This window comes from Apis florea, unplaced genomic scaffold, assembly GCF_048593485.1.
Source record: "Apis florea isolate Af1SG1 unplaced genomic scaffold, ASM4859348v1 contig_3496_pilon, whole genome shotgun sequence".
Lineage (NCBI taxonomy): Eukaryota > Metazoa > Arthropoda > Insecta > Hymenoptera > Apidae > Apis > Apis florea.
Window position 1 is genome coordinate 1625406 of NW_028256773.1, and position 25789 is coordinate 1651194.

The following is a 25789-nucleotide window of genomic DNA, read 5'->3' on the forward strand; positions in this document are numbered from 1 at the left end:
TTCGGACGAGGCGTCGCAAAGCTCGTGAGATGTGTCTCCTTTATCGTAGGAAAAGTAATATCGACGGTATAACAGTTCTTTTTTCCCGCGAACGACTCATTTAATTAATTCTAATTTCTCGTTCCTCTCTGTTTTAATTAAAAGATTACCATTTCTATATGAAAATATATTCGCATTGTGCTCATCTACCTGTTCATTTTTTCCTATAGACTTTTTTTTTTTTTTTTTTTATCTTAAGTCAAATAAAACTTTGTTGTGCAATTTTTATGCAAAATGCAATATCATCATCTGTACGAAATAATTCCATTGTTTCAACATAATTCGATACGAAATGCTTAATTGATTTAATTCTTTAATTCATAAGTATCGTATTAGCATTGATACGAAAGTAAAGTCAACAAATGTCGAAAGAATTTTTTTTTTAATGCATTTCACAATGTCACAAAAAAATTTCAAATTATAATTATAATTGTAATAAATTTAAGATAATCATGATTCAGTAATGTGTAATTGTAAAAATAGGACATAAAGAAATATGTATTTAAGATACGCAATTCAATTTTGATAAAATAGCAAACATTATTTATTTTACTAATTTCGTTATAAAACGCGTTTGAAATATCATTCTAATGCCACATTATAATCTGAATCGTTGCGTAATACGTATCTTACAAAGTTGTTTGTGCATTTCGATACATAATAATATCTAATCTAATCTCTATTTTCTATATTTTTGATCAATAACTTTCAATTTCATTCTAAAAATTGAAGTTTTTAATTTCAAACTAACAGATCTATTTAAAAATATTTTTTAATCAAACGTGAGAGCACAAAGAAACAGAAAATGTTTCTCTTCCCTCAAAGAAAATATAATAAAATATATCGCGATATCTTATATTTCTCGATAATAATTTCGAATAATTGTCAATCTCAAAAATTTTTCGATTCTCTTCGAAAAATGTTCGAGCGATTCCTAAAATGTTCTCGTGCAAAAAAAGCGAGCTGGAAATCACTTTTCATGCATGATCGCAGGGCAAACGCTCTTGGGAACTGACATGCAACGCGTGAATCTAGAAGGATTTTATTCTACAAGGAAGGAAATTCGAGAACAGTTGGCCGTTCTAACGAACAGCCAGCATGAGAATACCCGAGAGAGGGAAATAAATAGGAGATATCTTGAAGCGCGGCATAACCATGAGAAACGAGCTGCGAAATTTCGCACGATGAATGACCTCTATCTGAAATTCTCTGCAGCGATAACACATCAGGGATTCAAATGAATTATCTTTTTCATTGTCTATTAAAAAGACGAGGATCTCTCACTGATTATTTATATAACTTGATTATTAATGATTCTTACTAATTATTCTATTTCTACTCGACTATAAATTTATTTAAGTCTCGTTTAGATGTTGATTTATGATTTAATTAGATATTATCAATATTAATATATTTTTTTTTTTTGCGAAAGATTCATATATAATAATTCGTTTTTATTTATTTATAAAATATTCTATGAAATTGATATATATATATATATTTCATTTTAATATGTACAAGTATATCTTTATTTGCGAAATCAAAAAATATAAAAAAGATTTATTTATATCATTCATAAATATTCCTATATATCTTCTTATTTCTTTCCATATTCAAATTATGAGTTTATTAAATTAGATTATTTTTATATGAACTTGAATGATAATTGATAGTATAAATAAAAGTATTAAATTAAATTGAAATTTTCTTTATATTTATATTTATCAAGATTTAAATTATAATTTATATTTAAAATAAAAAATGAATATCATATTAATCAAAATAAATTCAAAGTTTTAACGTATGAAATTTCAATTAATAAATATTAATTTGAATCAAAGAATATATATATATATATACAAGTATAGAATTTATAATCACGCCTGCGCTTAGAAAATCGACCTCTCGAACCATTGATGTAACCGCAAGCACGAAATATGCGCAAGCGTATTATCCACGGGGAATCCATTATCACCACAGTAATTTTATCGGGCGCGTACAGTTCGAGATGGATCGTGCAAAAACTTTACATCGAACTTGGGCTATGAACCGCTAACCAAGTCGTGTCGCATCGTTCGTTATAATCAAGATTGAAACATTCATTCGTATATATAAAAGAACGTAAAAAGTAACCGCGCGATCATAGGACGGCCATTCTCGACTAACGAGTGTACACGATAGGCACGTGGACGGTACGAGTTTACGAATCCTCCGGAATTTTTCTTTGCCAGTGTTAACATGTCGTTTGACGAGCAAAAACGTGACTTTTCGTCGAATCAAAATTTATAAACGATATACAATGAGTGTGACAAGTGCTAAGAATTGTTATATTGAAATATTCTTCGATTTTTGTTTGTACGGTAATTATTAATCTGCCGCGTATGTTGTGTTATCGACGGTGGTAATCGAATTAAATTTCCATTGAATTTTTAAAACTCATAAAAAATATCGATAAAAATATCGATGATATTATCGAATAAATAATAATTTTGAGATTGTTAAAGATTGAAAATGAAAGCGAAAATTTATATTTTATATTCAATTGTATTTAATTATTGGATTAATTTCATTAATCTTTTGATTGATAAATATTTTGAGGGATTAATATTAGATGTTATCGTAATATCTTTTGAAACATAATAATAATTATGTTTCTCTTTTTAATGTTTTTCAATTATAAAATTAAAGATGTTTCAAATATGTTTGTAGGATAATTATCGATCTTATGACATCGAAATTCGAATACATTTTATTGCAATAAATAAATTTTTGAAATCGACTCCTAACAATGGGCGATAGAGAACACAATAGAAACATTTTCAGTTATGAAACACTAATTCACGCAATATCTGGTGCTGCTGTAAGTTTAAAAAAAAAATAACAAACAAGTTTTAAAAAAATTGGAAAACTTATTAATGATTCATAATTTAATTTTTAACATTTTCAGGGTGGTGTCGTTGCCATGGCAATGTTCTTCCCTCTAGATACTGTACGAAGCAGATTACAATGTAAGTTATATCGAATCATTACATTTTTTTATATATTTATTTTACGTATAAATATTATTATAAATATATAAAAAAAAATTCTGTAATAAAAATGAAATATACATTTTCCATATACATTAAATAAATATTATTCAAAATAATCAATAACTAAAAATGATAGATTAGAATACTTACAAGTGTTTGTGGTATAAAAAATTAGATTAACTTTCGTGTCGTCAATTGATCATATACAAAATACATTATGTGAAAAATATATTTATACTTTGTTATGAAATATCTTAAGTTGATTACAATTAGTAGTTTAAAAATCAATATTTTTCTTTTTTTGCAGTGGAAGAAGATAGAAAATCGAAAAGTACATTGGCAACAATACGCGATCTCGTCAAAAAAGAAGGACCGTGAGTTTTTTTTTATTTTACAACGTATATACATTTCAATTGTTAAAATAATATATTGCATCTATATTAAATATCAAAATTTATATTCTTTGCACAGAGAAACTTTATATAGAGGAATTATACCTGTTCTTCAGAGTTTGTGTGCCAGTAATTTCGTTTACTTCTATACATTCCACGGTTTAAAAATGCTTAAATCGCAAAGAAAGCAATCGGCTGGAAATGATTTACTTCTTGCATCAATCGCAGGTAAATATGTAACAAAAAAATAATTATTATTTTGAGATTCTGTTAGTTAAAAATTATTATTTTTAGGCGCAATTAATGTTCTAACAACGACACCATTATGGGTGGTAAATACTAGATTGAAAATGAGAGGTATCGATCATACGCCGGAAAGAAATAACAATAACAAATATAATACATTATATGGTAAGTTTTAGAATTACGTAGATGAATAAATCAACATCGGTAAAATAAAAAAATCGGTAATAGCAAATATGTAGAAGCTTATCATATGATTAAGTAAAGTGCAATGTCTAACTCTGACGTACAAAAAATAAATATCGGAATTCATTTTCATAAATATGAATTTTATCTATGAAAATATTCTACTTGAAATAAATTAATAATTTTACGCGTATTATATATTTAGCTGGCCTTATACATATATGGAAATACGAAGGAATAAAAAGTCTTTGGGCAGGGACTTTGGCAAGCTTAATGTTAATTATAAATCCAGCAATTCAATTCATGACTTACGAGGCTATTAAGAGAAAAATTTGCATGTCTCTAAATGATTCACAACCATCTGCATGGATTTTCTTTGTTATTGGTGCCGTAGCCAAAGCGGTAGCAACCATATTAACTTATCCATTGCAATTAGTTCAAACAAAACTTAGAGTGCGTATTATATAATTTTTTAAATCCTGATAAATCATTAACTTTTATAATTATTATTATTTATACGGTATAATTTTAATTTTAGCATGGTTATAAATATCCAAATCTACCACCAAACGCTGGCATTTTAGAAATTCTATTTTACATATTAAAGTAAGTAATAAATTTTATTATAAATATACATTTATATTTAATGTTATATTTGAATTGTTATTTACAGAAAACAAGGAATAATAGGATTGTACAAAGGAATGGAAGCCAAATTATTGCAAACTATTCTCACGGCGGCATTAATGTTTTTGACTTATGAAAAAATTTCAAGATTTGTTTTTCACATTCTTTTGCATAAACCGATATTAAGATAATAAATTTTCATACATCGAACAATGTTAACCACTAATGTTAATATTGTTCTCCGTATAAATTTCCGCTTATTATAAATAACATATAAAATGTGTAATGCATAGATTACGATAAAGTTACTTTTAAAATTAAAACTTATTATATATAGAAAATACCGAGAAAACATTTTTTTAGATACATTTTTTAGAAAACATTTTTTCATAGTAAATGAGAATAAAATCTATAGAAAAATTTAAATTGTATCATATATCTTTCAAGATTTATCTTATTACTAATTCATTTACATAGCGATTAACGAGTTGGCATTGGAATGTCATAAAATAGGTGCTCTCTTGTTTAACCACAAGTCTCAAATCACGTAACAGGAAAAATATCCATCAAACTTTATCCGTATATCCGGAAAATGTGAACTCAAGTACCGAGAATACTGGCGAATCTCAAGAAAACGCGCTTTCGGTTTCAGTCGCATTTTCGTCGTCAATCCAGTCACTCCATATCGCCTGTGTCGCAGACGCGAAAAATAGAGTCAAAATGGGGCGATAAACAAGCCGAACTCATAAATCCTATCAATCAGAATAGTTTAACATTGAAAAGGATTGAACAAAAATCTACAAAGGCGATTTTAAAATTCTGGAACAGACTGAAGCCTCGCAAAAGCGCGAGGAAGAAAATAGAACCTCCTGCGAATAAACCATTAGCTTCTGTGTAGGTTAAAATGTTTGATGAAATGTTCACTTCACAAATGGTTCTCAAAAATTATATTTATAAAAATATAACAATGATAAAGTGTTAATTTATTACAGATGGAACTTTAATAATGTTGAAAAAAGAATGAGCGCTAGATCACAACGTGGGAATCACGACACTTCGGCCACCAAACGACTTCATAGCCCGCGTGTCAATGCAAAAAATCGTGGACCAAGACCTCATATAACGTATGATTACGATGCTGCGATCAGTCAACCGGATGTACCGAGTTTGATAGATTATAAGAAACTCGGTCGTGGTGCGATGGTTAGTGAAGTCCTGCTTAAAAAGAGAACTTTAAAAAAACGAATTAAGCCAAGAAAGAATTTTCAGAGAAGATCACAGGAATTCAAAACGAAATCGTTGATCCAAAAAAAAGGTATACGATTGCCTGGTACTAAAACCGGGAATCCAGCAAACAAAACGGTTGGATCTTCTAATAATCTCGAGAAAGATAACGTCGATGAAAAAGAGGATATTACCAATGACACCATTGAGGATTTGTCAAACATATTGAAGGTTCGTACTTTTTCTTTAAAATTTTTATTTAAAATTTCGTTTTTGAACAGATGACGATTTGTAAAATTGATTAATCATTTATATATCATGTATTTCTTTATTTTTAATTTAAATTTAATTTTTTTTTCAAATACTTATCTAGAGGGCTAAAATCGTTTTATTTTATTGTAATGAAATAGAATTTCATTATCTTTAGAAGAACTTATTACTAATGAATGATAAAATTATTTCGTACAAGGATACAACGATAGAGGCGACCGAGAATGATAACGATAGTGAAATCATAGAGGAGAAAATAAAAAATCCAAAATTAGATGATTTCGAATGTGTTGCAACAAAGTCACCAATTACAGTCAAGTGTAGTAAAATTCCTCGCGCGAAAATTACTATTTTTCCGGCTCATACGCTTCACGAATCTCACGCGGTAATATATTTTAATTATAAATAAAAGTCAGTTAATGTATATAATATAATGAATTAACATAAACAGCTTGAACAATAATTATTATTGAACAATAAATAATTATTTACACGATAGGCCAAGTTGAAAATAAAGGAATCTCTTCACTTGAAACATCCGACGACTGGTATCGACATGTTAGTTATGCAAAAATAAGATAAGAAATAATTATATTGTTAATATCGCTAAAAATTTATCATAACACAATCAATTTAAAGTATTGAGATCACGGACAACGAGATGAAAAAAGGATGCTGTAAAGAAGAAAGTAAAAAAGATGTGGTTCGTTTTGACTGCGAAATACCAAAAGAAACAAAGTACGCGTGATAAACATAGAAATCTATTTAAAAAAAAAAAAAAAGATACATTAATGTATTCAGGAGCATTGCATTTTATTCAGAATAGTTTGGAACAAAGATGAGACTTCGACGTTAGAGGCGGATGAAGAGTGTCATGGAATGACGTCGACCGACGAATCCCCTCTTTTTAGCAGCATCGATGATCCCCGTGTTTTAACGATCTTACGAAGTTTGAAACTAAACTGTCCTTGTAGATCATGTACCGAACAAACTCTGCCTTTGAGCATTCGACAAGAAGATGACAGCGATTTAAAGAGTTCATCTCCGGAAGAAATTAGAAAGAAAAAATGGTTGAGATAATATTTACTTGAAACTGTAAGAGTAAATGAATGTTATAATGATTGCACATGATTATCAACAGGTCGTTGAAACATCGAAAATATGTTTATACAAGTACCGAAGATATGGATGTTTCATCTGATTGTAGTAAAAAAGGAAGGAAAATTCGATATAAATCGAAGAATATTCTGAATCAGCGTATTAAAGCAAGTTCGATAATACACACAACTCCGAAAATTTCTCATCGTCGACGAACAAGTTTTTCCTTTTTTAACACTCTTTTTGATATTGTTTTTTGGCCTTATCTATTTCTGAAAACAAATCGGTGAAAGCTTATTTTTTTATTTAAAAAAAAAAAAAAAATCATGTTTATTAAGAACATATTGTTAACAATTAACAATAATATTGTTAACAAGTTTCTAAAAATGAATTTTTATAATGATTTCTTTAAATATTTCTCTTTGAAAGTATACTTAAAGTTAAAACCTCTGAATTTATCATAATTTATGTACAATATATATACATGCATCGTTTTTTATGAACTTATATCGAAAATTATATATTATTAATTGATAATATATTTCATTCTTCATATAGAGTTTATAGAACATTTTAGAAAATATTTAATTAATGTATATGTTTAAGAAAATATAATTTTTAATTATACATAGTATAAAATACAAATCAATACAGTATAATTTGGGGTCTCACCTCAAATATTCATTATTTACATAAATTTTTTATGATAAAATACAATGATTATGTTTTACGATAAAATAAAAATTAATTTCAAAAAAGAATTAATAAACGATAAAAAGATAAAAAAAAAATATAAATATTCTCCATAATTTTATAATACACTGATTGCTGAAAATATAAAATATACGAAATATCAATATTTCTTTATCAAATCCCTTTCAATTGACCTACCTTTCTTCGTAGGTGTTGATATACTTCTATGAAGTTTCTTCGAAAAAAATGACAAAGTTAATCTGTCATAAAGATTGTCGATTTCATTTACCGTGTTTTCTAAAATTCTGGTAAGAGCCTTTTCGCTTTGTACTAAAGCTTTATCGGCAATCAAAGATAAATGCAGATAACCTCGATATGTTAATAATGAACATCCAATTCCTGTATAACTTCTAAAAATGATATAATGATAAAAAAAAAAAACTAAACATTTACAATCATTGAAATATTTTTGCTAAAATATTAAATAAAGAAGAAGTAAATAATATGTAATAAAAAAAATATATAAAGTATAAGAAAGTTACCTGTTTGGTATCCAAAAAACGATATTTTTTAAAGGATGTCCCAAAAGTTTCACTTCTTGAGGACCAACTAAATTGCTAAACACCATAGTGCTATGACTTTTTAAGATTGGTCGTAAAAACTTGTCGGGCAGCATAGCTGAGAGATACTTCATCACTAAGAAATTCACTGTGTAATCAAGACTTTTTCTAAGCACATCATTCGCTTTTCTAATATCTTGAAGGCGTTCTAGAATTTGAGAATTCTCTCGTGGATCTGCAAGCTGTTTACCCTTTATTTGTGAAATGCAGAGGGGCAATATACCGACTGAAATATTATTTTGCAGAGGAAAGTTCTCGCTCCATTCTTCGATTTTCATCGGTAAAACAACGCTTAATTTTGTTGGAACGAATTCGTTTATCTGTGTGTAAAAATGAAATTAAAAAAGAAGACATTTGCAATAAAATTTAAATGCAAATAAAAAATATATAATTACTTACATTAAGAAAATATTTGTGTAAACTAACTGATAAAGCAGCTAATAGTACATCTCCAAATCTAGCACCAGTGATACTTCTTATATTTTGTATTTTTGTAAACAATTTTTGATTACAGGCATTTTTGAAATCGTCTTCAAGCCAGTAAGAAACAAATTTTTCGCCTGATAATTCTGCTCCATGGAGTGCGCTAAAGTAAAAGATTTAACATTCTTAATTCTGAAAAATTGATACTATGAAAAAAAGAATTAAAAAGTGGACGAACAAACCTTTTGTCCATGCTACGAAAAGCTTGTTGAATCAGGCAACCAGGAAGATTTATAATAACTTTCGCCATTTTTAAACCGCTCTGTATCTTTTTACAAATCATTTCCGAGAAGAAAACTTTTAATCTGTCTTGTTCTCTTCTTAGAAACATTTTCATTTCGCATTTCAAGTCTTCTAAAGTAACATCTTGTAAATACTTTAACCATCTATTAAAATGTTTCCATAATAATAGAAAAAAATATGAGAACATCGTAAAATGAATAAATGGCATCGACGCCGACATGATTCTCTTTTGAAACGAATTATTGTCCAAACTATTCTCTCCATTCGTAGGATTCATCAAAGATACTATTACATTCTGCTTTTTAGTTTTCTCGTTCTTCATTTTCAAACTGCTATCCAGCTGCAAGAATGTTTCCGGAACTGGTTCCTTATCAATAATAACATCTCTAAAGAATTTTAGAAGAGCCATACCATCGCCTAAAGAATGATGGACACGAAATAAAATGGGAATCTTGATTTTATTCGTCAAACGTTCCTCCATTCGTCGAAGATAATGATGACTTAATCTGGGGCAACATTTTCCAATTAGGATCTCCCAGGATGCTGTGTGATTCTCCGGTAAAGGCTGATTACAAATATTCCATAAAACTTTTTTCAGATGACTATTGTAAATATTATCACAGGATCCGTCGCAATTCGTGCGTTCGTACTCCAACCATCTGATACGTTCTCTCAGATCGATCTCTTCACTTCTCTCCCAGAAATAATAGCCAAATTTTCTCTTTCTCTTATACAATAACTTTTCAAAAGACGAGCATACTATGCGATTCTTCACCAAATCGCGAAAACTCTCCAGGAAATTGATGTTCGAGTGACGAGCATCTTTTTCTAAAATCATTAGGATATTATTCACAGAAAGTGCCGATGATTGTTCTACGGCCCAAACGCAATCCATCCCATCAAGGAGACCCACGAATTTATCCTTTAATTGTATTCTTAAAATGATCTCTATGACACAGCGACATAGATACGAACATATTAATAGTAGAATAACCAATGGAGAGAAAAGAAATGTATAAAACGCGAAAAATGTTTGATACACTTCCGACATGGCGTTTTATTAACTTTACATTTGTTGATTCTTTTGATTCTTTTGATTCAAAATTAAGAAATATCGTTTAGATTCCTTCTGTTTTTAATCATACATATTGATCACACCTGTAAAAATGAAATGAAGATAAACAAAAAGCGAATTGTCAAATATTTATTAATGTAATTATTTATGAGAAATTAACTTACATGATGATTAATAACGATCAAATTATCCTGAATTTTCTTAGTGCTGGTCAGCACCAAGTAAGACTAGTTTGAATAGAATCGTTGCTTTTATAGGGAAGCACTTGCCATCGATCGTCGTTAACTTGATTTAACATAACTCTTTTATCCGGTTATTACCTTTAGTTGCATAATTCCGAATTCCTTAAACATTGCCCTTGTATTGGCAGACACGACCTATATGATCTTCTTCTTAACCGGCTAGAATTCTGCAACTATATGGTTTTACTAGTCTTATTTTCCTAAGATTGAAACATGAAGTTTCTTTCTTTTTTTAATCGTATTAAATGAACAAAACTTACATCTTAAATAAAGTCAATTACTCGAAAGAAATAGTGCTGCTATTTTCACTTGTTTTGCATCCATGTCTAGCTTTCTGAAGAAGAAGTCTTAAAAAAGAATTTTCACGAGCCAAACGATCATTACGTCGAGTTTCCTGAACTAATAATACATCTTTGTCAGGTATCATAGATATTTCAGAATTTTTTTTTAAAGTTTCACTTCTTGCTTTTTTCAATGCATCCTAATATATAATTATTCTGTAATTACAAATATGAATATTTCCTATTTAATATTTATTCTTTCAATTATTTATAAACCTGCAACGTTTCGATGGAGCCACGTAACAAAATTTCTTGTTCATCTTTCCTCTTTTTCAAGAACAAGTATTTTTTACAAATATTTTCCACAGCTTCGTTTCGTTCGACAAGTCTTTCACCAAGTGTTAATAATCTTTGTTGAAGATTATTGATCTACAATTGAGCGATTTTAAGAATTATAAAAAATTGATATAAAAAAAACTGTAAAACTTTTTAAAACGTATTAAAAAATTACCTCATATGTTTTTTCTTTAAGAAAAGAATTCTGAGAGTTGAGCTCTTGTTTTAATTGTTCGTTCTGCGTTAATAAAGCATCATATCTAGGGAGTTTAACATCAGTGTCTTTTTAAGAACATGATACATTAATTTGCAAATATATACTAATTAAAAATACTTTTGATGCCATGTTCTTTGCACTTCCTTCTTCAGAGATTCTGGTAGTACAATGTCGTTTCCAAGACGAATATCCGTAACACTCTGTCGAAATAAATCTAAAAATGTTATGTTATTTATATTATAATCGTTATTTTAGTTACATTATTTGCTACATTATTTTTTATAATTTAAATATTCTTACATACTGAGCATATTTTTATTGCGTTTATTCGCTTTTCGAAGATCATCCATTATTATTTTATTTTTTGTTTTCAAATTTGAATATCGTAACCATTGTTCCGCTTCTAAATTACGTGTAATCATGAGACTTTCCTCCAAAGATTTCATAGTATCGAGAATATTATGTATTTTTATAATATATCCTTCTAATGGAATTATTTTTTGTATACGAGAACCGTCCATATGTTTTTTTAAATTATTGTTTTATGTAACACGAATTAATTGAACATCGACATGAATATCGTGTATTTACTCTTATTTTCGGAATGAACTTTCAATTATCAAAAATTATCATAATAATCATCAAATTCTATAGTTTCTATTTCTTTTTTTTTTTTTATTAAATTATTTTAATACAAATTTAATAAATTTTTATTAGATTTAAATAATTACATTATGATTCAATCTTAACTTTACTAACAAGTAAAAATGCACAGAAAAAATATATATATATCTTATATCGATCATCACAGACATAAATTATTAATACATTACAAAACGTATTTAATACGTTAATTTTTACAATTCAAGAAATATAAATTATTAATAGAACAAAAAATAACTTTTGCACTTATACAAACGAAGTTGTAAATGTACGAAAATGTACAAAAAGTATTCATTATCTAGACATTGGACATGGTTCTGATGCGTACTGTTTGAACTTTTCATGAATACTTCTCAAATGATCTCGACAACAATTTCTGGTATCCTCTAATATACTAAGTAAAGAATTCCTTGAATTGCTATTTAAAGCTTCGTTGAAACGTTCCAAAAGTGCACGATCTATTTGCGATACTCCATCCAAATCTGAAGCCATTTCTTGTACTTGCTTGACATTTTCGATTAACGATTCCAACAAGGGTTCCTTCTTCGATTGTCTAGAAATCGATTTTTTATTTTTATCGACTAACTGTTTTATTGATTAAGAAAAGTTTCCTTCTCTCTGAAGGTAACATTTTAAAAGTATATTAAAAAATATATTTATTCGAAAAAACTAAGAAAAATAATTTCAAAAAATAATAATATATATTTTTTAAAAAATTACTATTATATTATATTAAAAGAAAATTAATAATTACTTACAGAAACTTTTGTTCACGTTCGATGATCTCAAAACATATTTCGAATAGCGCCAAACACTCAAGATTGTCTCTGAGATCACATTGTTCTAAAAACTTTTTAAAAATCTCTCTTCCACGTGGATGATTCAACGTTTTATTTATATTATCTGTAATCTGATCTAATTCATCAATACTAAGACCAGAAGTACACTTTCCGATGCAACCGATTGTTCGTTTCGATAAAGAGGTCTGCATATTTTGTTCCACAGGTGTACCTACTTTTTCATTAGAAATAATTAAACACGTTTTTTTATGGTTGATCCATTTGTAGTTCGAAATAATTGAAGCATTCATTATATAATTTATATATATAATAGTTCGAATGTATTTTATATACTTGTGAATATGAAAAATATTTTGTTAAACTTTCTGAATATGTAATTAAATTGACAATGCCATTTATAAAAAATAAAATAAAAATAAAATTAATAAAATATAACAATTCTTTTAATATACAAATTATGTAAATATTTCCAATTTAAAATTAAATAATTTATTAATTAATTGTATTATAATAATAATTGTATTAATTTGATTCAATACTATATATAATGATAATAAACAAAACTGTACATTTTATCGAATGTATAACGATAAACCACAAATATTCTTATCTAAACTGACGTCATATATAACTATCATATATTAAAAAAAAATTCCAAAAGACTAGAAAGAAAATTAAAAACAATAGACTATGGCTACATTATTTTACATTATTTTTAACTAATTTATATTTCTACAATAAATAATTGTAATTCATAAATAATATGTTTAAACAATTTTATAGTTTCAATTCACTATTACAAATTTTTGAACGTTTATTTATCATATATATTTACTACTTATATAATGGTATTAATAGGAAATTAATTATTAGTTTAATTTTCACTTTTCGAAAACCACGTGAACATAATAGTTACATATAGGTATATAAACTTGGTCGAGAATAATATTGCTTAGAAATTCAAACAGAAAAGTATTGATCGCAATTTCAACGAAACCGGATTTACAGTGGCTGATTGTCTTAATCGATTACTTGTCTTAGAGAATAAAATAGAGAATGAAAGAAACGAATGAAGTTTTAACTGATATTCATAAGTTATGAATTATAACCTTTCATAACCAAATTGTTCATTCCTTTTTTAAAACACTTTTTATTAATTGTATAAACACTTTATACTAATTATATTTCATATTTATTTGTAAACTAACGTTTTTTAAAAGTTAATATATCACAGATATCTCACTCTAAGCATTTAAAAACTTGAATATTTACAAAATTAAAATAATTATTACCTAATTTGATTGAATTTTTATTTTGTATTATAACTACGCACAACACTAATTCGAAACACCAATGATTCACATTATACATACATATTATTTCTGATAACAAATAAGACAAAAATCTACCCCACTTACTTCTACAATGTCACGGCATAGACTGACGTAACGTATACTTGCACGCACTGAAAATATATATATAGCTAAAACAAAACTATATAAATACATCTAGCAAAAAAATATATATAAAATATTATAAAAATAATATTTATGAACGGCAGAAATTTTTATATTTATATTTAAATGTCTTTAATTTTTATATTTATATCTTTTTTTTCAACAAAAATATCTAATTTATTTTTTTTTATCTGATAATAAATCTACATTTATAATTAAATTTTATATAATTTGTTTATTGTTAAGGTAAAAATCATGTTTGAAAAAGCATATTATGAAATTTACGAAAAATTCCAATGTTACTGACGTGTAATTGAATTTGTCTAACATACTAGAAATCGCCTTTGTTATTCAAAGCATCATCTCTGAAACAACTGTTTATTCTGAATGCGAAGTACATACTTGGCGAAACGACAATAAATATACAAAGACTTAAAAGTCTATAAAAATTATTTTAACTAGTCTTTTATTTTAGTTATTTATTCTAATATCTACATTAATCAGTAGTTTTTTTCAATAAATGATTGCATTATTTTAATCGATATCAATTTAATGATTCATTAATTAATGAAATAAATATATCTTAAATATATATTAATATAAGTAATACTTATTTTTATTTATTTTAATTTAGTTGTTTATGAATTATATTTTAAAATTACCGCGGAAAAATACGCGGGAAAAAATATACATATATATATATTTTCCCGCGCATTTACTATAAGAACCGTTACAATAACAATATGTAATCTTATGTTCTTATTAGATATATTTGATATTTCGACAATTGATATTAATATTAATCAGTAATAGGATAATGGAATAATATTCATATACGACCAATTTTGTATTTCAAAAATCAACAATTCAACAAAATTATACGTTTTTGTCACAAACGTCATGTGTGCAATAACATAAAAAAACACTTTCTATTTCAAAGAATGCAACTGAGAAATACGTTGCATGTCATGATTTTGGACATAATTATTAGAATTATTTAGAATTGTTATTAGAATTTTCTTTGTTTAATATGTGTTGGCTAATTACGTGCACGACGATTTTGTCAGTAGATTTAATTAAAACGTAACTTAAATAGGATTAACTTAAAAATTTCGATATTATATCCATATAAAAGATTCTAAGATATATAAATAAATATAAATTATGGATTCTGAATTTCCTGATCCTGATGAAGAATTTGATTTAATTCATGAGAATGATTATGAAGTTTTAAAGGAAATTGAAGGTATAACCTTGTCATAATTCTTTATAAACTTGTATGAATGATTAAAAAATTTTTTATTAAGTTATTAAGTTATTAAGTACATTGCTTTAATAATTCTGTTTTCTTTATTATTTTACAATAAATCCTTTGTTATTTCTTGTTTATTATTGATATTTTATAATTAACTCGCGAAATAAATATAATTACAAATTTGAATTATTTTTTTTTAGAATTTGAAAAAAGAAACAGTGTAAAAACTGAGAATTTGGAAAAAAAACAGAAAGAAGAAAATAAATTAAATACGTCTATACCTAATGTATATAAAGAATTAAATATTCCTATCTCTAACAAATATAATGAAGTTCCAATTGCTAGTACTAGTAAAGCTGTTGAATATAATGATAATTTTGATATAGACATTACAAAAAAAAGAAACTATGATGAATTATTTGGTGATGTTTCAGATATATTAGATATAAATAGTTTTGGTATTTGAGATTTTTTTACATTTATAATATGCAATATTTATATTTACATTTTAAAACATGCAACATGATAAATAATATTATTTAACTTATAGTTGATATTCAGGAACCAAAAGATAAAAAACCACGATGGGATCAACCTCAAGAAGTTATTAAAGCTGTATTAGATGCTAGACAAAAATTCAATGAATATAATAGAGGAGTTTCTGTTAATAGAAAACATGCTGAAATGTATGTTAATAGAAAATATATTAAACTTTATACTTAACAATAAATAATTTATATTAATAACTTAATATTGATTTTAGCAAAAGAGAATCAATATCATTGAGAGTCCCACGTTGGAATTTTATAGCTGTAACTAGACCACGTGATGCTCAACGTATATATATAAGAGTTAAAAATAATGAACAATCTGAAATAAAAAGAAATATACATTCAATTTCTAATTTATTATCAGTTCCATTTAGCCAAGTTAAAGCTGAAGCTGAAGAAATTGTAAGATTTAAAGATACATATTATATAATTTTTAAATTAATTATTATGATTTTAATGAATATTTTAATAATTTAAAGTTTTATTACAGATGGTACAGAATGCTATGCGTGCTAGTCATGAAATTTCTTACCTTCCTAATACAAACATTGCTCAAGATGATGAATTATGGGTTGATAAATATAGACCTAGATCTTACATAGAGTTACTTTCAGATGAAAGTGTGAATAGAGATTTATTACATTGGCTAAAACTTTGGGATAAAATAGTATTTAACAGAAATTATATTCAGAAAAGAAAGAAATTAAATTCTACACTTAATCGTTTTAGAAATAAAAAATTTGTAGATGAGAAAACTTTTAAGGAAATAGATAATAAAGGTTTTCCAATTCAAAGAATTGTACTACTAAGTGGACCACCTGGGTTAGGTAAAACTACATTAGCACATTTAGCAGCTAAACATGTTGGTTACAATGTAATAGAAATTAATGCAAGTGATGAAAGAAGTCCAGATACATTTAGGTAATATAATAAAATAAGCATATAAATAAAATTGATATATTTAAAATAAGATATTGTAAAATTATGTATTGTTAAATATAGACAAATTCTCCTTGCATCAACACAAATGAAAGCAGTAATGGGAAGTGATCCTCGACCAAATTGTTTAGTTTTAGATGAAATTGATGGGGCACCAGCTGCATCCATTGATCTTCTTCTTAAATTCGTACAAGGTAAATTAATTCCAAAAGGCAAAAAAGATAAAATGAATACTGACAAGTCTTCAAATATTTGTCATCGTCCTGTAATATGCATATGTAATGAACCATATACTCCTTCTTTAAGGTAAATATTTTATTCAACTCAATTATATGATTTATGTAAAAAAAAAATCGTGAACATAAATATATATATATATTGAATTCATTTTATAGAGCTCTTAGGACTGTTGCACTTATTATATCAGTACCAGAAGTAAGTTCTACAAGACTGGCAGACAGATTAATGGAAATATCACAAAAGGAAAATTTAAAAGTAAATCCTGATGCACTTTTGACTTTAGTGGAAATATCTGGTTGTGACATCAGATCATGTTTGGGAGCACTTCAGTATATGGGTGGTATTCATTCAAAAGACAATCTATCTTTTGCATTAAAAGATAGTAGAAAAGGATTGTTTGACTCATGGAAACAAATATTAACAATACCTATGAATAGAAGTGGAATACTTTCCATTTCAGAAAGAATTCGACTTGTATTAAACATTGTACAAAACGGTATTAAATGATATTTAACATTTATAGAAACTTAAAACTATATTAATAATATTTATTTTTTGTTTTAGGAGAATTAGAAAAATTAGCTCAAGGTATATTTCATAATTATCCAGAAATTTGTAATAATAAATTATATTATATAGCTCTATGTTTACAATGGTTTCAATTTTTTGATGAAATTTTATCTCTTGTTGCAAATCTTCAGGTTTGGTCTGTTATGCCTTACCTAAATTACGCGTTTGTTACATGGCATTTATATTTTGCTAAATCAAAAAATGCTAAATTATTTTATCCTTCTATTTTATATGAAGTAAGAATCATGTGTATTGAAAATAGAAATATGAAATAATTTAAAATTATAAATTTAATAAAAAAATTTCTTTCTTATAGATGAATCAGAGACATACCAGAAATATTGGAATTCTATCTACTGTTCAAAGAAATAGTGGTCGTAATAGTGTAATCTTAACGATCGATATAGCTCCTTTTTTACCAGACTTGTTATCTTCACGATTGCGAACAGTTTCCGGACATTTACATTCAACGAAAGAAAAAGAAGATATTAATCGCATAGTCAATATTTTAATTAATTTTGGTCTTACATTTACTCAAGAGAAAAAACTTGATGGAACTTATGATTATAAATTAGATCCGTAAGAAAATAATATATAAAATTAAATAAAATCTTAAATAAAATTTATATTTATTAATTCTTTCAGTAATATATTTGAAATAAGTATTTTTCCGGATTGTAAATATCATCGAACACTTACATATCCAGTAAAACAAATACTTGTTCAAGAATTGGAAGCTGAACGATTACGACGAGCAGCAAATGCAATAAAAAATGTAACAAAATTTACACAAAATAAAAATGAAAATGCTGTAAAAGAAAATACTACAACAAATTCAAAGGAAGATCTTATTGCTAAAACACGTGATAATATAATTAGCATAGAATCTAAAGAAGTTCAAGCAAAAGAAATCGTAAGTATAATATTTTTTATATTTTTATTTTTTTCTATTCTTATTTTTTAATATGAATATCAAAAATAATGAAAATTGTAGAAATACAAAGATTTTTTTGGAAGAGTTATTACAGTAAGTCAAGATAAACAAAATAAACATGATAAAGAATCTATCAATTCACAAACTTTTTTATCAAAAAATGATGTATGGTTTAAATATAAAGAAGGTTTTAGCAATGCCGTTCGTCGCAAAGTTATAATGGAAGATTTACTTTAAATATGGTAATATATTTTAATATATTCTATCCATTATTTTGATATATTTTTAATATTTATACTATAATTTATTTATAAATAAACTTTTTATCGCGTGTTTATAAATTAAAAAAGCATAATTTGACCTCAGATTTTAAAAAATTAATTTAAAAATTAAATATATATAAAAATATATAGATTCATTTCCATAGATTAGATATAAAAATAATTTAAATCTAGTCCGTAATTTTGTCACAGAAAAGATATAAGAATTTTCTTTCACTATTTTATTTATACTTGCTTTTGACATGTAATCATAGGCGAAATACGAGAGTTAATCAAATATACAAAATATGTTTCGTTTATGTTATAATTTATATTCGATTCATAATTTCAAGTTTTTATAGTACTTTTAACTATTAAAAGTGAAAAAAACTATTGTTATAAAAATTTGTTTGAGGGAAGGAAATTAAAATGAAATATTTGAATTTTTTTCTAAATATAATTTTATTATTATTACTATGACTGTTAGCACAAAACCCATATAAACTTAGAATTATATTTCTAACATATCGTCATATAAAATATGATATATTTAAAATATATATATAAATAGGATATATAGAAATATAAAAATATATATAGGATATATAAAAATATATATAAATATATTAATATATATTGAGATATATTTTTAAAGTTATAAAAAATGAAAAAGATAAATTTATAAAGAATAAATCATTTATGCAAATATAACTTTTTTTTATTTTATAAACGCAGAATAAATGACGTAGATCATTATAAAAATAAGATTACAAAATATAATGTTTTACTTAAACGCACTATTGTGCAATATAACAATAATAATCTAATATGATTTAATTATTACAAAATTCGTATCGAGTCAGCAACTATTACAAACGCATTCACACATTTTTTCTTTCTTTTTCTTTTTTTTTTATTTTTTTATTTTTTTTCATTTAACTAATGGACTATCTTTCATATTTCGTTCGTTAAGAAATTGTTATGAAATATCAACTTACAAACACATTTTTTTTTTTTTTAATATCCAAATATTCATTTTTTTTTGGACATAACAAGATTTAAATTTTTAATGTGGCTGAGTTTTTTATTCACAGCACAGTTATATATATTTTTCTTAACCCTTAACAAAATTTTCAATATTTTCAAATTCAAATTTTCATTTTTTAAAATAGATTGGCACTTTTCTTTTAATTTTTATTTTATTTTTATATATGTATTATATTCAAATTTAAACAAAATTAAAATAATCGATGAAGAATCATAGAATAAATAATAAATTTTTGTTTCTTTTGATGATAATGTTATTATAAGTTTTTAAAAAGAACTAAAAATAAAAATACAAAAAAAAATATTTACAAATATAAATTCTCTTAATAATTTGTTATTAAATATATCTGCAGTGACTATAACAGAAATTGTTTCATTTAGAACTTATTTTTTTCGTTAAGGGTTGAGATTTTTTTTCTTGTTAAATAAAGAAACAGAGAGCTAAATTCATATCTTGCTAATCCCGATCTCCAATATACAAATACACTGGAGAAATTTTAAATATCTCGGGAATATAAAACATTGTGTAAAATCATTTTACTTTTTAACAGTTTTTACACACAATATCATGTTACAATATATATGATACATATTTTTGTCCAAAATTATTTAGAACAATTTTTAGTTCTAACTTGTTCGCGGAAGAATGTTCAGGCCTATGTGTAAAATCATAATTTGTATAAATAAGATAAAAAGAAAAATAAGAAATAAAGAAAATAACAATATGAAGAATTATATTTATATACCTTTAAAAGATGTTTCAGACGTTTCGTTTATGTTTTTGAATCGAACGAAGCTGTACATGAAAAATTATATAGAATTATGGTGAATTCAAACTTTTGCCTGCCAATGCAGCTGCTTTAGAAAGTACTATTTGAATATCCATTGAAGGAAAATTCTGAAATAAAAATATGGTTTTGTGACATCACAACAAAAAATTAAATATAATTAATAATAATATTATTGTTAAAGTATTATTGTTATCATTAAATACAGATGCATTTTTATATCAAAATTTTTATATTATATTGAATATAATTCTTATTTCAAAGAAAATATTTTATTTACTTGTAAAAGTTTAACATTTGTAGCGAAATCACCAGCAAGTAATTGGTCCCTTAAGAGTCTGAAAAGTTTAATATAGTTAAATTATAAATTATACTTATATATATTTAATAAAATAAATAATATTTACAAAATCATGGCACAACAAATATGTATCAAAAAGCTGAATCTGTTTTCATCAGCAAAAAGAGAATCCCAAATCCTCATAACATCAGGTAATGGAAATTCTTGTGATAGAAGAAGTGTTAACCATCTAGAAATATTTTTATATAAATTTATATAAATATTAATTTTTTTTCACAAAAAGATAATATTAATTAATTTAGCTTACCTAAAACTATAATATTGTGGACATAATTCTTGTTGATGTAAACGCATCCAAATTTCAGGATCATTAGCTTTAACTTGAGCTGTAAGTTTACTCATCATTGAATTTATTCCAAATTCGGCTTCATCTAACGATTTTATAAAAAAATCACGAATTTCACTCATCAAATTCGTAAAGCAAAAAAAAGTATCTGCTTCTGCATGTTCTGCAAGAAATATTTATATAGTAAAATATTTATAAAATAATTAAAATTTAATATAAACATTCTAAAAATATATTTTTCCAAAAAATATTTATACCTCTCCATTTTTGGTCTGGATCACAAGCAAATGCATGATAAATAGGACCAACAATTTCATTCATGCCTTGCACATAGCCTTGTCCTGGATTTAATTTAGCATAAAGAAAAAGTATTCTTTCTAAAACTTCCCAATGTGCTTCACCACCTTCTGCAAGAGGTGCATAATCTTCTGTAGCTTTTCTGATAGAAACTGCTATCTGAAGATAAACATAAAAAAATTGTTTGAATACACTAATCTAAGATAACAAGTTGAAATAGTTAAACGACGTTACCTGCTACTTTCCATCAGGATAAAAATGTAAAAATATAAGAATATTAGTATCATCCATTATCTATTATTAATTATAATTACCTTAGTGACACCAAGTCCCTTTCTTTCAACATTTGCACTTCTTAAAACTGTATGTTGTACTCTAGAATGTAAACGTTTTTGTCCACTAGCATTTACAATCTCTTCTCGAGGATAATCTGTACCTTGTTGAAAAAATGATATGTCTGGGCATAATCTCCTATAAATATAATTTATTTCAAATTCCTAAACAAGAAAATTATTACTGAATATGATAATAAATTTACCTAACATCTTTATCTATTTGTAGAAGAACTTCATTGTCTTTAAAATAGGTTTGCCATTTGCTATCAGGATTTAAATTTAAAGGATGATCATGAAGTGTAACATCTACACGTTCACCATCACTATTTGTTTCACCTGGAGTGACAATGAGATCCTCTGTAAACCATTTTTATTAATAATTAATTTTTTAGTTACATTTCTTATAGTTTCTGAATAAACTAAACTGTACCAATAAAGGTTTTATAAAGTGTTCTTTTACGTGTAAGTGTTTCTGACCAACTGAGTCTTGTTGAAGGTAAATAATTTAATAAAAGTTTCCAACACAAAGGTCTTAAACCTCCTTCATCTGGTATTCCTATAAATAATTATCATTTATTAAACAATCTATTAATTGATAATAAGATATAATGTAGAATAAAAAGAAAAAAATAGAAATTTTAACTCTTATAATTTTATAATATTTAGAATAACAGAAATTATATAGTACTTGATGCAGCAAACAAAGAAAATTAAAATGTTATATATATATATATATATATGTATTTATTATATATATATATATATATATACATATATATATATGTATATATATATAAGATACATACCATGGAAGCATAGTCGTTTGAGACTGACGAGATCTATTTCTTCAGCATTCAAAATATCATCAAATTCATTTAATCTAAAGAAAGAGAAAAAAAAAAGCAAATTCTTCAACTGAAAAATTTTAAATTAATTAATTCTTGTTATATTATTACCTTCTTCTCAAAATACTCATCGTGGATGATGTACGGCACATGCAGTACGGCTTAACAAGAAATTCAGTACGTTCTTATCGGCATTCAATAAACATGTGGGCGTACAATGATATCCACTTCTCACATTATTGTCAGTGGTCTGCCAGATTGACAAGCGAACTAACAGCCATTTTACCCTTTTACACGATCAACCGTTTGTTTACATTAAATAATAATTCAAGAGTCTTATATCAGGGTGTGGAGAAATCGTTCTTATCATTGCAATATGGCACTTTATTCTCATGACTATAAGCACGAGAACTATAGTTTCTGCATGTGTTAATTTGACTCTAACCTAACCTATTTATGTACAGCTGTCTTTCACAACAATTCAAGATGAGAATAAATTTTTTTTCTCACTATTGATTTAATTTACTTTTCGTGACATTATATCACATAGAAAATAATAAAATGTGATATTAAATTATTATGTGATATAAAAAATTTTATGAAGTCAAATTATTGTAGTTACAAATTGAAAACTCATATACATATATAATAAATCCATAAATTGAAAAAAAAATGAGGAAAATATGAAATATAAAAGTATTTAAATGTATTAAAAAATAAACATAATATTGAATTCTTATTTTTAATTTTATATTTTCATATGCAATTATCATGATACTATATTTAAACTTTTATATTATTAAGTTTAATTACAATTATAATTTTAAATAGAATATGCATAATCTTTTAATCATATCAAATATCAAATTTAATGAATTTAGTGGAATTATTTAAAAACATGATCGTCTAATTACTTTGAGAATTACGAATTTAAAAAATTGTCCTTACAACGTGAAAAGATAGATAAAAAAAAGGATTGAAAATTGTTAAGGATTAAAAAGTTTGAAAGGAATTTCGAAGGATAAGAAAGACAGAAGACAGGCTAACATTGTTTATTACTTTTTGTATTCAAGGTATCTCGAATGAATTATTACAAGCAATAATATAATCAAAGGTAATGAATAAAAAGCGATGAAACTAAACATCAGACGTTACATTTCATTCGTTATTGGTCACATTATTTCATTCTCGATTTTATTCGCATTTTTACGGTTCTTTTTTCTTTCTCTCTTTCGTTCTTTTACACACACACTTTCTCTCACATACACACATTTCTTTCTCTCTCTTTCTCTTTCTCTCCATTAATAATTTGTACTTCTCTATTGGCGCAATCCTTTGCCTCTCTAGTTTCTAAGAAACCGGTTGGATTGCTTCACCAACGTCGACAGATTTGCGAGGTTTTACTATACGTTATCTTTACGACGAGATAATAATATCCATGAAACGATGCAACTCGATTCATATGGATTACAGTCTTCGACATCATTCGATAAACAAATTTTATGAAATAAAAATAGCAGAAAAAAAACAAGGATTACGATACTATTGTATCGTAAATTAATTATAAAAAAATTTTCTGTTTAAACAATTCAAAAAATTCAAATAGAAATGAATTTGAATTATAATTTCGTGTTAAAATTATTTTTCTTATAATACATAGTAAGTATCTGGTATTATATGTATATTTACAGTATACATATCTGATATTATTTATATATATCTTTTTTTTTTTTTTGCATACAAGAAAAAGGATCAATCGAACAAAAAATAAATCGAGTCGCATCATTACATTATCAACGACAAATTTAATTGATTGTCGTTGATATTACCGCGCTCGATTCAATAAAATCTGGTTGATTAACAGTAAAATGAACATTTAGTCGTAATAATTCTCTCTTTTTTTTCTTTTTAACCTGTTAATGATTATACATCTAGTTAGTCTTTCTAAATGGTTATTTGGGAATATACAAAGAATGTAGAAAAAGAAGGAAAACTAAAACATTTCTCTTCCTATGAATTAAAATGCTTCGCTTTCGTAAATATCTAAACGTATTTCCTGTAATAGCTAGAATCGCACAATGACGATTTTAAGACGTATCTTCACAGGGAAGCGATAAAGTTCAATGCGTGGACATAACCAGTGCACTTATATAAGAAAGGTTCGAGATGAAGGGAAACGAGGATCGTTTTCGTGACTTCATTTCTTTTATCGAATTATTGAATTTCTTCGTTTTCTCATATATTGTAGTTGCATATTATCTCTCTTTAAAAAAAAGTAGAAAAAAAAAAAATATATACTAATAACAAGGAGAAGAAGAGAAAAATCATATAAATAAAATTCTGCTTTATATTTTATATTCGAAATTTTTCGAAGTGAAAATCAAAAAATTAAAAAAAATATTTTTGAATATCTTTTGTACGAGTTATTTTTTAATTGATTAAATTAGAAAATAGATTAAATAAATTAGAATTTAACAAAATACAAATTGATTAAAAATTAATATATTACTATTTTTAGTTTAAAAAACTTTTAATTTAAATCGATTTATAGAAAAATTAAAGCAGATATACTGATAATAGCGAGTCAAAAAATGAAGGGTCAAGCCTCGTGGCCCTTTAAATATGATAGATAAAATATTATACAGACTTGACAGGCACGTCTTAAAATTGCCAATAGAATAGATGGATATCGCTCGGTTAATATTTCCGTACTTTTTAATTGTAATGTAATCGTTACAATGTTCGTACAACAATAAAGCAATATGCAAATATTATGAAGACTTTTTTTCTCGAAGTTAACTGCTCGTGTGGCGCGTTCCGTGCATCGCGCAAGTGGAATTAATTACCATTAGGTATAACA

The 25789-nt window shown here is 25.9% G+C and overlaps 7 protein-coding genes across 19 annotated transcripts; 3 read left to right on the plus strand and 4 right to left on the minus strand.

Moving 5' to 3' along the window:
• The first annotated feature begins 1971 nt into the window (after positions 1-1971).
• Positions 1972-4945, plus strand: PMP34 (Peroxisomal Membrane Protein 34). Of its 4 annotated transcripts, none has more exons than XM_086913369.1 (9): positions 1972-2394; positions 2749-2899; positions 2987-3047; positions 3379-3445; positions 3543-3691; positions 3758-3874; positions 4098-4345; positions 4431-4498; positions 4566-4945. In XM_086913369.1, exons 2-9 carry the CDS (start codon positions 2828-2830, stop codon positions 4708-4710), a joined length of 927 nt encoding a protein of 308 aa, XP_086769495.1. In that variant the 5' UTR covers positions 1972-2394; positions 2749-2827; the 3' UTR covers positions 4711-4945. The 4 variants fall into 4 exon arrangements, with proteins under 4 accessions (XP_086769495.1, XP_012347392.1, XP_086769494.1 ...); XM_012491938.2 differs by having other exon boundaries at positions 1983-2399; XM_086913368.1 differs by having other exon boundaries at positions 1992-2231.
• Positions 4946-5004: 59 nt separating this feature from the next.
• On the plus strand, positions 5005-7750 carry LOC100872074 (uncharacterized). 3 transcript variants are annotated; one of them, XM_086913367.1, is made up of 8 exons: positions 5005-5413; positions 5512-5722; positions 5789-5974; positions 6213-6398; positions 6513-6571; positions 6653-6751; positions 6835-7083; positions 7155-7750. In XM_086913367.1, the coding sequence occupies exons 2-8, from the start codon at positions 5540-5542 to the stop codon at positions 7399-7401; spliced, it is 1209 nt and encodes a 402-aa protein (XP_086769493.1). In that variant the 5' UTR covers positions 5005-5413; positions 5512-5539; the 3' UTR covers positions 7402-7750. The 3 variants fall into 3 exon arrangements, 2 of the variants coding, with proteins under 2 accessions (XP_086769493.1, XP_086769492.1); XR_015293714.1 differs by having other exon boundaries at positions 5012-5413; positions 6840-7083; XM_086913366.1 differs by having other exon boundaries at positions 5012-5413; positions 5512-5974.
• LOC100871954 (uncharacterized) lies at positions 6464-10529 on the minus strand. 2 transcript variants are annotated; one of them, XM_086913364.1, is made up of 7 exons: positions 10390-10529; positions 9090-10308; positions 8824-9010; positions 8347-8744; positions 8003-8214; positions 7191-7383; positions 6464-7106 (listed from the first exon to the last, which is right to left on the minus strand). In XM_086913364.1, the coding sequence occupies exons 2-6, from the start codon at positions 10199-10201 to the stop codon at positions 7343-7345; spliced, it is 1950 nt and encodes a 649-aa protein (XP_086769490.1). In that variant the 5' UTR covers positions 10202-10308; positions 10390-10529; the 3' UTR covers positions 6464-7106; positions 7191-7342. The 2 variants fall into 2 exon arrangements, with proteins under 2 accessions (XP_086769490.1, XP_031775007.2); XM_031919147.2 differs by lacking the exons at positions 6464-7106; positions 7191-7383 and adding an exon at positions 7708-7939.
• Positions 10530-10559: 30 nt separating this feature from the next.
• LOC105736613 (uncharacterized) lies at positions 10560-11955 on the minus strand. 2 transcript variants are annotated; one of them, XM_012491941.3, is made up of 6 exons: positions 11606-11955; positions 11419-11515; positions 11260-11344; positions 11025-11177; positions 10728-10948; positions 10560-10634 (listed from the first exon to the last, which is right to left on the minus strand). In XM_012491941.3, exons 1-5 carry the CDS (start codon positions 11820-11822, stop codon positions 10745-10747), a joined length of 756 nt encoding a protein of 251 aa, XP_012347395.1. In that variant the 5' UTR covers positions 11823-11955; the 3' UTR covers positions 10560-10634; positions 10728-10744. The 2 variants fall into 2 exon arrangements, with proteins under 2 accessions (XP_012347395.1, XP_012347394.1); XM_012491940.3 differs by having other exon boundaries at positions 10560-10640.
• Positions 11956-14525, minus strand: LOC100865963 (uncharacterized). 4 transcript variants are annotated; one of them, XM_086913371.1, is made up of 3 exons: positions 14183-14525; positions 12723-12978; positions 11956-12517 (listed from the first exon to the last, which is right to left on the minus strand). In XM_086913371.1, the coding sequence occupies exons 2-3, from the start codon at positions 12953-12955 to the stop codon at positions 12259-12261; spliced, it is 492 nt and encodes a 163-aa protein (XP_086769497.1). In that variant the 5' UTR covers positions 12956-12978; positions 14183-14525; the 3' UTR covers positions 11956-12258. The 4 variants fall into 4 exon arrangements, with proteins under 4 accessions (XP_086769497.1, XP_012347401.2, XP_003697583.3 ...); XM_012491947.3 differs by having other exon boundaries at positions 12723-12975; positions 14057-14216; XM_003697535.4 differs by having other exon boundaries at positions 14057-14209.
• Positions 14526-14985: 460 nt separating this feature from the next.
• Positions 14986-21216, plus strand: cutlet (chromosome transmission fidelity protein 18 homolog). 2 transcript variants are annotated; one of them, XM_086913377.1, is made up of 12 exons: positions 14986-15467; positions 15677-15934; positions 16027-16162; positions 16240-16429; positions 16518-16948; positions 17030-17272; positions 17362-17702; positions 17771-18012; positions 18093-18355; positions 18422-18689; positions 18771-18952; positions 20773-21216. In XM_086913377.1, the coding sequence occupies exons 1-11, from the start codon at positions 15386-15388 to the stop codon at positions 18945-18947; spliced, it is 2631 nt and encodes an 876-aa protein (XP_086769503.1). In that variant the 5' UTR covers positions 14986-15385; the 3' UTR covers positions 18948-18952; positions 20773-21216. The 2 variants fall into 2 exon arrangements, with proteins under 2 accessions (XP_086769503.1, XP_086769504.1); XM_086913378.1 differs by lacking the exon at positions 15677-15934 and having other exon boundaries at positions 15144-15467.
• Positions 19667-24065, minus strand: LOC100863704 (TBC1 domain family member 13). 2 transcript variants are annotated; one of them, XM_086913382.1, is made up of 11 exons: positions 23041-24065; positions 22891-22964; positions 22545-22640; positions 22288-22441; positions 22064-22220; positions 21710-21908; positions 21414-21615; positions 21213-21335; positions 21086-21143; positions 20764-20915; positions 19667-20673 (listed from the first exon to the last, which is right to left on the minus strand). In XM_086913382.1, the coding sequence occupies exons 1-10, from the start codon at positions 23079-23081 to the stop codon at positions 20838-20840; spliced, it is 1182 nt and encodes a 393-aa protein (XP_086769508.1). In that variant the 5' UTR covers positions 23082-24065; the 3' UTR covers positions 19667-20673; positions 20764-20837. The 2 variants fall into 2 exon arrangements, with proteins under 2 accessions (XP_086769508.1, XP_003697565.1); XM_003697517.4 differs by having other exon boundaries at positions 22515-22640.
• Between the last annotated feature and the right edge of the window lie 1724 nt (positions 24066-25789).

What these genes read in the sequence shown, in the direction of transcription:
- LOC105736613 (XM_012491941.3), bottom strand. Translation starts at nt 11,822, where the DNA reads ATGGACGGTTCTCGTATACAAAAAATAATTCCATTAGAAGGATATATT. An exon ending in TTAAAGAAAAAACATATGAG is followed by an intron (nt 11,178 to 11,259) that starts GTAATTTTTTAA and finishes GCTCAATTGTAG; the next exon opens with ATCAATAATCTTCAACAAAG. An exon ending in GCTCCATCGAAACGTTGCAG is followed by an intron (nt 10,949 to 11,024) that starts GTTTATAAATAA and finishes ATTATATATTAG; the next exon opens with GATGCATTGAAAAAAGCAAG.
- cutlet (XM_086913377.1), top strand. Translation starts at nt 15,386, where the DNA reads ATGGATTCTGAATTTCCTGATCCTGATGAAGAATTTGATTTAATTCAT. An exon ending in AAGCTGAAGCTGAAGAAATT is followed by an intron (nt 16,430 to 16,517) that starts GTAAGATTTAAA and finishes GTTTTATTACAG; the next exon opens with ATGGTACAGAATGCTATGCG. An exon ending in ATTAAACATTGTACAAAACG is followed by an intron (nt 17,703 to 17,770) that starts GTATTAAATGAT and finishes TTTTTGTTTTAG; the next exon opens with GAGAATTAGAAAAATTAGCT.
- LOC100872074 (XM_086913366.1), top strand. Translation starts at nt 5,540, where the DNA reads ATGAGCGCTAGATCACAACGTGGGAATCACGACACTTCGGCCACCAAA. An exon ending in GAAATACCAAAAGAAACAAA is followed by an intron (nt 6,752 to 6,834) that starts GTACGCGTGATA and finishes CATTTTATTCAG; the next exon opens with AATAGTTTGGAACAAAGATG. An exon ending in GAAATTAGAAAGAAAAAATG is followed by an intron (nt 7,084 to 7,154) that starts GTTGAGATAATA and finishes GATTATCAACAG; the next exon opens with GTCGTTGAAACATCGAAAAT.
- LOC100863704 (XM_003697517.4), bottom strand. Translation starts at nt 23,081, where the DNA reads ATGTGCCGTACATCATCCACGATGAGTATTTTGAGAAGAAG. An exon ending in CCACAATATTATAGTTTTAG is followed by an intron (nt 21,336 to 21,413) that starts GTAAGCTAAATT and finishes AAATATTTCTAG; the next exon opens with ATGGTTAACACTTCTTCTAT. An exon ending in ATTTGTTGTGCCATGATTTT is followed by an intron (nt 21,144 to 21,212) that starts GTAAATATTATT and finishes TAAACTTTTCAG; the next exon opens with ACTCTTAAGGGACCAATTAC.
- LOC100865963 (XM_003697535.4), bottom strand. Translation starts at nt 14,135, where the DNA reads ATGTATAATGTGAATCATTGGTGTTTCGAATTAGTGTTGTGCGTAGTT. An exon ending in TAAAAATTCAATCAAATTAG is followed by an intron (nt 12,979 to 14,056) that starts GTAATAATTATT and finishes CTAATGAAAAAG; the next exon opens with TAGGTACACCTGTGGAACAA. An exon ending in GAACGTGAACAAAAGTTTCT is followed by an intron (nt 12,518 to 12,722) that starts GTAAGTAATTAT and finishes ATCGATTTCTAG; the next exon opens with ACAATCGAAGAAGGAACCCT.
- LOC100871954 (XM_086913364.1), bottom strand. Translation starts at nt 10,201, where the DNA reads ATGTCGGAAGTGTATCAAACATTTTTCGCGTTTTATACATTTCTTTTC. An exon ending in TTTCGTAGCATGGACAAAAG is followed by an intron (nt 9,011 to 9,089) that starts GTTTGTTCGTCC and finishes CTTTTACTTTAG; the next exon opens with CGCACTCCATGGAGCAGAAT. An exon ending in TACACAAATATTTTCTTAAT is followed by an intron (nt 8,745 to 8,823) that starts GTAAGTAATTAT and finishes TTTTACACACAG; the next exon opens with ATAAACGAATTCGTTCCAAC.
- PMP34 (XM_086913369.1), top strand. Translation starts at nt 2,828, where the DNA reads ATGGGCGATAGAGAACACAATAGAAACATTTTCAGTTATGAAACACTA. An exon ending in ACGCAATATCTGGTGCTGCT is followed by an intron (nt 2,900 to 2,986) that starts GTAAGTTTAAAA and finishes TAACATTTTCAG; the next exon opens with GGTGGTGTCGTTGCCATGGC. An exon ending in TAGTTCAAACAAAACTTAGA is followed by an intron (nt 4,346 to 4,430) that starts GTGCGTATTATA and finishes TTTTAATTTTAG; the next exon opens with CATGGTTATAAATATCCAAA.